The sequence below is a fragment of the Vulpes lagopus genome, chromosome 8 (genome assembly GCF_018345385.1).
Source record: "Vulpes lagopus strain Blue_001 chromosome 8, ASM1834538v1, whole genome shotgun sequence".
In the NCBI taxonomy this organism is placed as follows: domain Eukaryota; kingdom Metazoa; phylum Chordata; class Mammalia; order Carnivora; family Canidae; genus Vulpes; species Vulpes lagopus.
This window is the reverse complement of record NC_054831.1, coordinates 115,999,627-116,013,134: the sequence shown is the minus strand read 5'-3', so window position 1 is coordinate 116,013,134 and position 13,508 is coordinate 115,999,627. Positions and strand designations below refer to the sequence as shown.

The window sequence follows — 13,508 nt, the reverse complement described above, 5'->3', positions numbered from 1 at the left end:
CTAATGAAAGACATCCTGGAGAACAAAGGGAACTAGTCAAATCCCATTGCAGCCCACCAGCCCAGCCAGGAGTACTCGGTTCACCTTGCTGTGTTTTCGAAAATGCCCTGATGCCAGGTGTGGTGGGCACTGCCACCTTTAACTGGCTCCCCTCCTAGAGCTTTCAGAATATGTCATTTCTCACGTTCAGTTTCCCACCCAGGGAAAGGGGGTGAAGAGAAATAGAGAAGCAGGGTTTACTTTCTCCACAGGACTTCACATCCTGGGTAGCCTGGAGCTTTCCTGGGAAGGAGTGGAAGAGATGGTGGGTACCTCTCTTCAGCCTTGGCCGCCTCCAGAGTGATAAAAATATGTTGTCTTTCCAAACGTGCATGCATTTGTCACAAGCACCATTAATGGTGCCAAATTTCATCGACTCAAAGACTCACATTTTTTTTTTCACATTTTAACATCTCTGAAATCAGGATGTGCCTTCCATTCGGTAGCATGCCATATCATCTAATTGGCAGAGATTTTTCTTTCTAAGTGGTACATAAAGCGATGGTGATCTTAAAATGGATGGTATCTTAAATTTGACGAAGTATACTGAGGGTTTTTTTTTTTTTTTTAGTTGAGGAACAGAGCTCTAACTTGGAAAGCCACCAAAGGCATTTTGAAGAAAGGGACAGTGGATCTGGACCCCTGCCCTCTCAGTGCCCAGCTCCAGGCAGGGCAGAGTAGGTGCTCAACAGGTATTGAATGGTTGCAGAAGTGGAAGGGAACAGTGTCTAGAGTGAAGAGGGAGCCTGACGAAGCTGGCCCTCAACAGGCCTATCTTATCTCTCCCATCTCTTCTCCTGCCTTCCTGGAATTCCTGCCCTCCGCCCCCAAATCCTCTCCCTTCCCCACTTTCTCACCACAGTGCCCCCCAGAAAACTTCTACATATCCTTGAAGGACCAGTCCCAAGGTTGCCACCTTTGGGAGGCCGCCCCGACTTGTTATGCTCATCCCAACTTCCTGTTACCTTTAGCCCAGCTTCCCCATGATTATCTCTTTGCCTGTGTCACCCACCAGACCATGAGATCCTGAGAACAGGGGTGTATTTTTGTCTGTGCAGACTTGTGTGGTACCCAGCACATAGGAGAATGCTAAGTACTCACACCCAGTCTCTTCAGTGATGCACATTCCTTTCTCAGGTCCTCTTTAGGGGACCCTAAAGAGTGTGCCACACCTCTTCTGTGTGCTTTTGCTGCTAACCAATCTCTGTGCACTGCTTTGACCTCTCTAACTAATAACAATAATGATTACTATTGAAAGTTACTATATATCAGACACTGGGCTAATCATTTTATGTGCAGTTTCTCACATAATCTTTATAAGAACCTGGTTATTATTGGTTATTATTTCCCCCATTTTATGGATTAAGAAACTAAGGATCAGAGTGGCCAAGTATCTTGTGCCAACTCATAAAACTAGTGAGTGGTGGAGCCAGAGTTTGGACTCAAGCAGTTGAACCCTAAGGCTCACATGACAGTAAACTGTATTAATTCTAGCTGCCCCAAAAGGACTTACAATGTGTCCACATTCCTCTACCCAGAACTCTCAACAAATATTTAAGACTATGTAACTGAGGGAATAAATAGCAAATACCTTTTATGTCTACAAATTCTGAGTCTGTTTCAGGTTCTTTTCCTTCATCCTTTCCATCTCCTGGAGCCAAAACTAGGATGAGAAATAAAGAGAGATCTGTGCCTCCGCTCATCAGCCCTGAGCAATAAGACAGGAGTGGTTTGGACTCGGATTGTACCAGCATCTTCATCTCTCTCAGCGGGGCTCTCCTTCAGGGCTTCCACCATTGCTGCATTGTAAATGTGCTCTGGATCCTAGGGACAAAATGACATTCCTTCTGAAAGCTGCATGACAGGACTTCTCCCAGGCTGGAGATTGCAAGATCGCATACCTTGCATCCAGGTGTGAAGAGTTACCTTGAATTGCAACCCTCGGAGGTTGTGAATCAGTTTCGCATAGCGCCCTCTCTCCTCCATTAACTCCTTGTGGGTTCCCTTTTCACAAATCTCTCCATCTTCTAACAAAATGACTTCATCACACGACTCCAGGAACTGCAAAGATATTTAAAATGATCTACAGTGTACTTCTACCCGGTGAGAGAAGAGCACCATGCCAAACTCCCATCCAGTAGCATCCCAAGCTCCTCTAGTACAGAGGTGGCACTGAGGGCCAGATCATTCTTTGCTGTTGGGGTAGGGACGAGATGCTGTCCTATGCATTGTAAGATATTTAGCAGCTCCCCTTTCCTCTACCCCCTAGATGCCAGTGGCACCCCTCTATCCCAGTTGTGATAAGCAAAAATGTTATTGACAAATACTCTCTAAAAGGCAAAATGGTCCCCAGTTGAGAAGCACTGATCTAGTGCCCACTGGTGTCATAAGTACAAAGAGAGCCTCTTGTTGTCACTGTGAAGCACTGTTCCCTAAATGAGCTGCTCTGCTAAAAAAAAAAAAAATCTGATCGGGGGCAGGAAGGATTTGGAATATGAAATTGACAAGTTACTGCAAGACAAGATTTGGTGGAGAGGGGAAATGCGACCTCAGCAGTGGCCTTCCTCTGTGATAACATTATAAGGCCACCTCGGGATCCTCATCTAGCCCAGGAGAAGCAGAACATGAAACCACACCAGGCCCTACTCCTCCCCCAAATCCCCCCACCCCCAGGCCTGAGGAGTTTACACCAGCTTTATCAGTATGATAAAAATTTAGCTACATTTAATATGGCATCCCACATTTTGCCAAAGCACTTCTGTTTTTCTAATTTGAGTTCCCTTCATTTACATATCACTCCTGAGATCAAAGAGTTGTGCTAAGAGGGGTTTCCTCTCTTTCCAAATGAGATAGAGTTCTTTCCATAGGATCAACCCATCTAAGAGCAGAAAGTCCCTCCCACGGGGGCACGATGCTGTAAGATTTAAGATGGTTCAGCCTAATGAAGCCTTTGCAATACAGGCCAAAGGTCTTCTCCTGTACTCCAGGTCCACCAAGGTCAAATCAACTTTTGATGCTCTTGATTCAAAGCTTGAGAGAAGTGGCTACATTTGGTCACTATACTCCCAATGGGGTGTTAGGAGAATGCGGGTGGTGCCCAAAAGGCTAGATGATAGCAGTTCTGACAGCATGGGCAGCTCCAGCCTTTCTGCCTCCCTTGGACTAATGACTCAGCTCCTTGTCCACTTTCCCAGACAGCTAAGCAGAAACAGTCTGGCTTTTAACATCCAATTTAGACACTTTCTATGAGTGCCCTTTTCCTGAAAATAGTCTCTCACCTTTATACAGCATATCCTAGCTTTTCAAAGCCTGTTCTTGTTTTGTCTCTTATCTCTCAAGCCAGTGAAGGAAGTGGCAGCTTTGTTATCAGCCCATTCTCCAGACAGGGAAACTGAGGCACCAGTGTGGGGCCTGCGACAACCTTACAGCCTTTCCTTCCTCTGTGGGGGCCCACATTCCAGCTCCAGAAGCTCCTGGTGAAGGCCCTCTGGCTAATGAGCCCCCCCAGCTCATGCCACTGAGATCTGGTGTGATTTGAGCAGCAATGTTTTGCAAACTCACAAAATCTGACCCTGCGTTGTGGTTTTCAGTGATGACCACAGGCCTCATTTCATTTGTTTCCTCAAATAAGAGAAGAGCAATCACCCAGCCCAAGCACTGGGAAGCATCCGGATTGGCTGTGGGCCCAAGAATAAAAGCAAGAGTAAGGTTCTAGAAAAGCCCAGGGGCTCCAGTTCAGGGGCTCTGAGCCCCCTCCTCCTGAGCAATGGACAACTGGACTTGAAACTCCAGTGCCATCTGGTGGCTGCTTGCATTTTCAACAGTCAAAAAGTGAGACAATGACCTTGGTGGAAGGTAGACTCTTTGAGGAGACTTACACCTGGGGAAAAGAGTTCTTGCCTCAGGTCATGCTGCTAGTCATCAAGGTTCAAAGACTGGACCAGGGCTGAGGTAATGACTCCCCCCAGGGAGGACTCCTGCAAGGACATCTATGACCCACACTTGTCAGGGTCCAGAAGTCCCCCTCCAGATCCCCAGGACCCCTCAGAAGGACAACCCTCCCTGCTGTAGGTGGTCTCCAGGGTTTAGACTTTCACAGTGCAGAGCTGCAGTTATAACATTCAGTACCCTGACTGGGCGAAAACCCGTTCCCACTGACCTCATGAGGGTCCAGAAGAAACCCAATCTTCTCCATTCTGATGCCTGACCAGCAGAGCAATTTGTCTACACCAGCCCCACTGGATGCTTCCTGGAGGTGATTGAGCCCACTCAGAAGGCACCCAAAATTCAGATGATTTAAGCTTATTCTGAGAACTCCAGTCCTCAGCAAGGAGAGAAACAGGCTGGGGCAGAGCTATAGCAATGGGAAGGAATGGTTTTTCTGGGTCTTTACGAAACTTCTTCCTCTTCAAGCTGGCTCTTCTGGCCACTGAGAGAAGATCCTAGAAATGCTGGTTAGAGCATCCTGTAGCCATGGCGACCTCATTTGCCTACCCTTCCTTCCTCTAGGTTGACTTACCCTTGCAAAGACCATGAGGTCTGCCTCTTACCCCCAGACCAGACCCCTGTTGAACATTTTCCCCATATGTAGCAGGAGAGGAAAGAAGACAGGACTTCTGTTCCAACAGTCCTTTCAGTGTAAGTCAGTCCATGGGATCTCTCCTCCAGCAGGAAATGCACACATGTATACTCACATACATACACATGGACATACACGTGCACACATACCCCATGCCTCTAGGGGCTCACTGTGGAGACAGGAGATGGAAGCAGGGGAAAATCTGGTTTGTCTCAGGGTAGAGGGGAGTCTCAGATTCCTACTAGGCATTCAGAACACTTGATGAGGCTGATACTGTGAGAACTTTCCCCACCCTACCCAATTCTCAAGCACATTCAGGGCAAGCTTAGTAACTCCTTAAGAAGATTCATGTTCCAAAACCTGAATGAGTGGCTCTGAAAAGGGAAAAGAGTCTTGCCTTCAGCCCAAAAGTCCTGGTCTCTGGGCTTTTTCCCCTGGCCAGTGATGCCAGGAGCATCAGGGCCCCTTATCCCCCTCCTGGCATTCCTGTCCTCAGGCCAATCTGAGGAAGGATGGGGCCTGAGTTATTTCCACCTGGCTTCCCATCCCTCCACCATTTCCCAATCATCATCAGTGGTCCAGAGCTGGAGGAGGTGCCCCATGGCCACCCATAGATATGAGACATTTGCTTCTGGAGAGTCTATGCTCTTGTGGAAGAAAGGTCTTGGCCCCACTAAAACCAAATTTAGGACCAATAGAGGCTATGCTCAGAGAGGAACAGGACTCTGTGCAAGCTGGGATGGCTGAGGAGAATCATGAGTATAGCCTACACAACTTGCTCCCTCCCTAACCCTGTCAGGTGAGGCCAGCCTCAGATATGAGAGACAGGTTTAGGCAGAAGAGGAGACTCTCTGAGCATTAGGTACCACACTCATCCTATGACTTTGTGGATCCTGCCAGTTTCAGTCACCTGCAGCTGATGGGTCACCAGGACGATGGTCTTCCCCCTGAGTGTCTTCTTAATGCATTCTTCAAAAACATGCTTCCCCACGTGGGCATCCACTGCTGACAGGGGGTCATCCAGAAGGTAGATTTCATGGTTTGAGTAGACAGCACGGGCCAGACTGATCCTCTGCCTCTGCCCCCCGGAGAGGTTGAGGCCCCGCTCCCCAATCTGTAGACAGGAGATATATTACTGCCCATATCTGGGCCCCACCCTCACCCTGCAGTCCTTAGGGAACAAGAGCTTCTTGAAATTTCTCAAAACTTTTCTGCAGATTGATAACTACTACATCCCAGTTTCTCCACCCCTTATAGTGACTCCCTGACTGCACCAGATGCCCTGGGAAATGGAAGACTCACTTCTGCAGGAAGTCTGATGGGCAGTGGCAACTAGGGAAAATCTCTTTCCAGTGTTGAATGAGGGGGACCTGTCTCACAATAGCCCCATCCCAGTGCATATCCCATAGAGAGGGGTATTTCTTGACTACTAACACCAAAAGAAATTGTTGAGCAGAAAGCTCTGGGAGAGTGGACAGGTGAACAGTAGGGAGAAGTGCCTGAGAGCAAATGGACAAGGGGGCTCTCAATTTACTTGCTTGTGGACCAACTCCTCACCCCCACTAGGACCTATGAGTTCTACAAAGACAGAAGGCATGTCTACCTTGTTCATCACTATAACCCTAAGGCCTGGCACCACATCTGACCCAGTGCAGGTGCTCAGTATTTGTAGAAAGAAAGAAAAGCTAGATAGCCTACTTTAGGTTATTCTGTCTAACTGAACCCGAAGTGAACCCCTATTATGTTCAGCCAGGCATTAGGCTGAGCTCAGGGGAAAGACACATGAAGCTGGACTCAAAAAAAGTCCCTTATCTACTGGGAGCTCATACCAGCAGAAAGTGAGGGCATGATCAGTTATACAGATTATGATACAAAGCAGAATTTAACTACTGCCAACTGAGAAGCATAAGCCAAGTATTCTGGGGCAAATTACTGTAGGTTATAGGATTCAAGAAAGTCTCCCTGAAGGGGGTGGATTTGTGGTTGGAACTTGAAAGGCGATAACAATAGCAGAAACAGGGGTCTGGAGGTAGAAGACAAGTATACACTTAGGCAGGCAGGTAGGGATGAGTAGAAGCAAACCCTGGGGAGGTGGGCCACAGATATGGCAAGAGAGGTCCTGAAGGCCAGGCCAGGATGGCTGTGGTGGCCATTTCCTTGACATAGACACATTGAAGGCCCTAGCAGAAAAAGGCAATGTGTTCTGAACTGGTCTTTCTTCAAGACACCTTAGCTCTCTGGTCTCCTCTGGGGCTTTTGGGCAAAGTAAAAAACTAAGCAGAGGGCACATTGGGAAAAGGAAATAGGAATATGGCACAGTGACCCCCATCCCTGAGTGACCTGAGTTGGCAGGCTTAACCCAGGACCCAGGCAGCCTTTTGGACAAGCAGCTGGGAGCAATGTTTGGACAGCAGAGCAAATGAATCAAGAAGGGGTCCTTGAGCCTCCAGCCACAATGCAGCACCCCAGACCTCTGTCTTTGGAGGACAAGGCCAGCCCATAAGATAAGGAATCAGCTTTCACCAGAAACATTCTCTAAGTTAACAGACAGATTGGGAATGGCTCCAGGAGTGACCACGCTGAACCCAATACAAGTAGAATTGATTCCACATCCATTGTAATATTCCCCCCAGAATAAACCCAGATGGAGAATTTAGGATGATAGAACCTGGCTTTTCTTATGCTTCCTGGGACCCTTCTGTCTTCTAGGGCATCCAAATGTGGATGGAACCAGGGCCTGCCAGCCTCAGCTCTTCTGGCCTGGGCAGCCTGGCTGCCATGCTGCTTCAGTGGGATTGAACTCCTAGCTCTGCTCACCTCAGTCAGGTCTCCATATGGAAGGCTGTTCAGATCCCCCTGGAGGGCACAGACTTGAATAGTGTGCTGATACCTATGGACACAAATGACAGAAGTCAGCATGGTGACATAAGACCCCATTGCTGCTCTAAGCTACCTGGAAAGGCATTGCTGGTGTCACTGAGTAAGGCAAGGAGGTGGCCAGTTGCTTTATCTTTGGTGTCCAAAGGCAGTTTCCCCTTGATTCCCCACACATCTGATGCAGAGTTGACTCAGGGATGACTCATCCCTTCACAGCCTTCCTGCCTTTAGGGGAAGATATCAATATCAATGTACGTGAAACCTCTAAGGGAAAATAGGGGCACTAACTGCTAGCACTGCTCTTGGGAGTCAGAGAAGGGAGTGACCAGTGTAGGCTGAGGTCACTGTGGGAGGCTTCACAGAGGATTCGAAACCATGAATAGAAGAGATGTATGTGGGTGGAGGGTAACAGCAGGGTGCTGGGATGATAGTAAAGAATGACCCTGACATCTGCTCCAGGATGCTCCTCTATCTACCAGTCACTCCTACTGGGTTGGAGAGAGCAGGGCTTTCTCCCTGTGAGATACCTGAGGACACTTAGCACAGAGAATACTGCCTGAGGAACAGAGGCCAAGCAGGAATAGGATCTCAGGTCCTTGGACCTCCTGGCCTCTTGGTTTTGTCCCTCAGCATTGCCTACTGTCTAGCACGGGGCCAGTCTTGGGGAATCTAATGGGCAAGACCCTAACCAATTCTCAGCAGCCATACTTCTGGGACTAGCACCTCATCCTGCAAAGGACAGAAAAGCTGGGGGTCCCATGACCTATTGGGCATGACCCCAGTACCACCCCCTGGGGACTTCTGACAGCAAGGGATCCAGGAGAGTCAATAAGTTAGTAGGTAGGGACTCAGACATGTCCAGGCCTTAAGCTACAGAAGGATTTCACACCTTTTTTCCTGGGTTTTATCTATGCCTCATTCCCACTCAGAAGGCTCCCACTGTGGGTAGACTGTTTCCCAGGGCACCACAGTACACCACATCTCTGCTTCAAAAACTGGTTCCTGCTCTGAATTTCTTGGTGTCCCTGGTGTCAGATCAAGCTCTTGCCCTATCCAAGGAGCACCCAGTTCCCACCACTGAGCCCCAGGTTTCTATCCCACTTGGCAGGCTGTCTGCCTCCACAAGGGTTAATTAGTTGACTAATTAATTGGTTGATTGATTAGTTGATTGATACCAGCATCATTGGGATTCTCTCTTCTCAGTGCATGACAGTGGGTAAGCCTCACAACTCAGACTTTGCAGGACACACTTTCGCAATAAAGGGCACCAATAAGAGGGCGAGTAGGCAGATTATGGGTAGCTGTCCTTCAGGGGGCATGCTGGCCCCTGGCATCACTCAATGTCCTGAAGCGGAAGCTGGGCATAGCTCTGAGCATCACTCCCATACACCAACTTTAGGAGTGGTATACACAGTGGTTAAGACCAGGGGCTTTGGCAAGGTTGCAATATTTACATTAGAATAGACTTTAAAGCAAAGACTGTAACAAGAGACAAAAGGATATTACATAGTGATAAAGGGATCAATCCAACTAGAGGATAGAACCATTGTAAATATCCATGCACCCAGCATTGGAACATCTAAATACATAAAGCAAATATTAATGAATATGAAGAGAGAAATTGATGGTATTACAACAGTAGAAGACTTTAACACCCCCCACATACATCAATGGATAGATCATCTAGGCAGAAAATCAATAAGAAAACATTGTCTTTGAATGATGCATTTGACTGGCTAGACATAAGAGATATATAAAGAACATTCCTTCCAAAAACAACAAAATACATTCAGGTGTACATGAAACATTCTCCATAATACATCACATACAAGGCCACAAAACCATCCTCAATAAATTTAAGAAGATTGAAATCATAGTATACATCTTTTATGATCATAACAGTAATAAAACTAGAAAGCAACTACAAGAAAAAAAACAGGAAAAACACAAATACACGGAGTCTAAACAACATGATACTTAACAACCAATGGATCAGTGAGGCAATCTAAGAAGAAATTTTAAAAATTCCTGAAGAAAAAATGAAAACACAATGGTTCAAAATTTGGGGGACACAGCAAAAGTAGTTCTAACAGGGAAACATATAGTGATACAGGCTTACCTAAGAAACAAGAAAAAGCTGAAATAGGCAATCTAAACTTACACTTGAAGGAACTAGGAAAAGAAGAACAAAACCCAAGATGAGTAGAAGGAAAAAAATAATAAAGATTAGAGCAGAAATAAATGACATAGATATGAAAACAAACCAGAAAAAAAGATCGACAAAACCAAGAGTTGGTTCTTTGAAAATATAAATAAAATTGATAAACACTTAGCCAGATTCATCAAGAAAAAGAAAGGGCCCCCCAAAAATAAAATCAGAAATGAAAGAGAAGTAACAACTGACACCACAAAAATACAAAAGATTATAAGATGATCCTATGATAAATTTTATAATAAATTGGACAACCTAGAAGAAATGGATAAATTTCTAAAAATATATAATATTCCAAAACTGAATGAAGGAGAAATAGAAAATTTTGACAGCCCAATTACTAGTAACTAAATTAAATCAGTAATAATAATAATAACCTACTGAAAAATAAAAGCCCAGGACCAAACAGATTCACAGGTGAATTCTACAAACACTTAAGGAAGGGTTAATACCTATTTGCCTCAAACTATTCCAAAAAAATAGAAGAGGAAGGAAAGCTTCCAAATACATTCTATGAAGCCAGCAATACCCCAATACCAAAACCAGACAAAGATACCACAAAAGAAAAAAAAAACTACAAGTCAATATCCCTGATGAATATAGATGCAAAAATCTTCAAAATATTAGCACATCCCATTTAACAATCAGAAGATGCAAGGATGGTTCAATATTTGCAAATCAATCAACATGGTACACAATATCAACAAAATGAAAGATAAAAATCATATGATCATCTCAATAGATGCAGAAAAAGCATTTGACAAAAATTTAACATTCATTCAAATAAAAACTCCCAACCAAGTAGGTTTAGAGGGAGTATACCTCAACATAATAAAGGCCATATGTTAAAAATGCACACCTAATATGATACACTCAATGGTAAAAAACTGAGAGGTTTTCCTCTAACATCAGGAATGAGACAAGGATATTCAGTTTTGCCACTTTTATTTGATATAATATTGGAAGTTCTAGCCACAGCAATCAGATAAGAAAAAGAAATGAGAGGAAAATTCATATTTGTAAAGAAGAAATTTAACTGTCATTATTTGTAGATGATATGATACTCTACACAGAAAATCCTAAAGACTCCACCAAAAAACTACCAGAAGTTACAAATGAGTTCTGTGAAGTTGCAGGATACAAAACTGATACCCAGAAATCGGTAGCATTTCTATACACTCATAATGAAGTAACAGAAAGGAAAATTAAGAAAATAATTCTATTTACAATGGCACAAAAAAATTATAAAATACCTAAGAATACACTTAACCCAGGAGATGAAAGTTCTGTACTCTGAATACTATAAAACGCTGATGAAAGACACTGAAGATGACACAAGTAAATGGAAAGATATATAGTGCTCATGAATTGGAAGAATTAACAATATCCACAGTATCCAAAGCGATCTACAGATTCAATGCAATCCCTATCAAAATACCAATAGCATATTTCACAGAACTAGAACAAATAAAACTAAAATTTGTATGGAACCACAAAAGACCCCAAGTAACCAAAGTAATCTTGAAAATGAAAATAAAGCTGGAGGTATCACAATTCCAGAATTTAAGATATACTGCAAGGTTGTAGTAATCAAAACAGTATGGTAATGGCACAAAAACAGACACATAGATCAAAGGAACAAAATAGAGAGCCCAGAAATAAACCCATACTTAAATGGTCAATTAATCTGTAACAAAGGAGGCAAGAATATACAATGGGAAAAGACAATCTTTTCTATAAATGGTGCTGAGAAAACTGGACATGCAAAAGAATGAAACTGGGCCAATTTATAACACCATGTACAAAAATAAAATCTAAATGGATTAGACCTAAATGTGAGACCTGAGACCTAAGACCATAAGAATCCTAGAAGAGAACACTGGCAGTAATTTCTCTGATTGGCTGTAGCAATATATTTTTAGATATATCTTCTAAGGCAAGAGAAACGAAAGCGAAAATAAATTATTTAGACTATATCAAAATAAAGATCCTTTGGAGTTACCTGGGTGGTTCACTCAGTGAAACATCCAACTCTTGATCCCAGCTCTGGTCTTGATTTCAGGGTCATGAATTTGGACCCCACATTGTCTACTATCAGTCCATCCATCCATCCATCCATCCATCAATCAATCACTTTTGCACAGCAAAGGAAACTATCAACAAAACAAAAAGACCCTGCATCAGACTCCCCACAATGAGCCTGCTTCTCCCTCTGCCTATGTCTCTGCCTCTCTCTGAATGTCTCTCATGAAAAAAAAAACAAACCATAAAGCCTTAAAAACAAAACAAAAAGACAAACTACTGAATGGGAGGAGATATTTGCAAATGATACATCCAATAAGGGGTTAATATCCAATATATATAAAGAACTTATACAATTCAACACCAAAAAAAAAAAATCTGATTAAAAAATAGGCAGAGGACCTAAATAGACATTTTTCTAAAAAAGACATACAGATAGTCAACAGACACATGAAAAGATGCTTAATATCATTAACCATCAGGCAAACCAAAACCACAATGAGATATCACCTTACACTTGTCAGAATGTCTAAATCAAAAAGGGAAGGAATAACAAGCTTTGGAGAGGGTGTGAAGCAAAGGAACTCATATGCTGTTGGTAGAACTGTAAATTGGTGCAGACACTCTGGAAAATAGTATAGAGTTTCCTCAAAAATTAAAAACAGAAATACCGGGGGATCCCTGGGTGGCTCAGAGGTTTAGTGCCTGCCTTCAGCCCAGGGCGTGATCCTGGGGACCTGGGATGGAGTCCCACATCAGGATCCCTGCATGGAGCCTGCTTCTCCCTCTGCCTGTGTCTCTGCCTCTCTCTCTCTCTCTTTCTCTCTCTCTCTCTCTGTGTGTATGTGTGTGTGTGTGTGTGCGCGTCTCCTGAATAAATAAATGAAATCTTAAAAAAACAAAAAACAAAAAAACAGGGCAGCCCCTGTGGCACAGCGGTTTGGCGCCGCCTGCAGCCTGGGGTGTGATCCTGGAGGCCAGGGATCGAGTCCCACTTTGGGCTGCCTCTCTCTCTCTCTCTCTCTCTCTCTCTCTCTCTCTCTCTCTCTCTCTCTGCCTCTATGAATAAATAAATAAAAATCTTAAAAAGAAACAAACAAACAGAAATACCATGTGATCCAGTCTTTCCACTACTGGGTATTTACCCATAGAAAACAAAGACATTAATCGGAAAAGATACATGCACATCTATGTTTATTGCATCATTATTTACAATAGCCAAGATATGGCCAAGTGTCCATTGATACATGAATGGATAAGGAAGATGTGATGTATGTGTGTGTATATGTGTGTATGATAGAATATTTCATAGCCTTTAAAAAGGATGAGATTAGCAGCACCTGGGTGGCTCAGTGGTTGAGCATCTGCCTTTGGCTCGGGTCATGATCCTGGGGTCCTGGGATCAATTCCTGAATCAGGCTCTCCACAGGGAGCCTGCTTCTCCCTCTGCCTATGTCTCTGCCTCTGTATGTGTGTGTGTGTCTCTCATGAATAAATAAAATCTTTTTTTTTTTAAAGGATGAGATCATGTCTTTTGCAACAACATGGATGGGCCTTTAGTGTATTATACTAAATGAAATAAGTCAGACTGAGAAAGACAAACACCATATGGTTTCTCATACATGCAATGTAAAAAAAACAAATGAATAAACAAACAAAAACCAGTCAAAATCATAAATACAGAGAACAAATTGATGGTTGCAGATGAAGAAAGGGAATGAGCAAAATGGGGAAGTGGGGTGGTGGGAAATTCAGGCTTCCAGTTATAGAATGAGTAAG

General features: G+C 43.9%; 1 protein-coding gene across 4 annotated transcripts in view; it reads right to left on the bottom strand.

Moving 5' to 3' along the window:
* ABCC12 (ATP binding cassette subfamily C member 12) overlaps positions 1-13,508 on the bottom strand; it is a 65,279-nt gene that overhangs the window by 27,082 nt on the left and 24,689 nt on the right. For 2 of the 4 annotated variants that reach the window (XM_041767344.1, XM_041767346.1), the window contains exons 12-16: positions 7,436-7,508; positions 5,529-5,732; positions 1,966-2,100; positions 1,788-1,863; positions 1,631-1,732 (exon numbers count right to left, since the gene is read on the bottom strand). In XM_041767344.1, the coding sequence (XP_041623278.1) occupies positions 1,631-1,732; positions 1,788-1,863; positions 1,966-2,100; positions 5,529-5,732; positions 7,436-7,508 (590 nt within the window). The remainder of the gene's footprint in view (positions 1-1,630; positions 1,733-1,787; positions 1,864-1,965; positions 2,101-5,528; positions 5,733-7,435; positions 7,509-13,508) is intronic. The other 2 variants (XM_041767343.1, XM_041767347.1) reach the window with 1 other exon arrangement.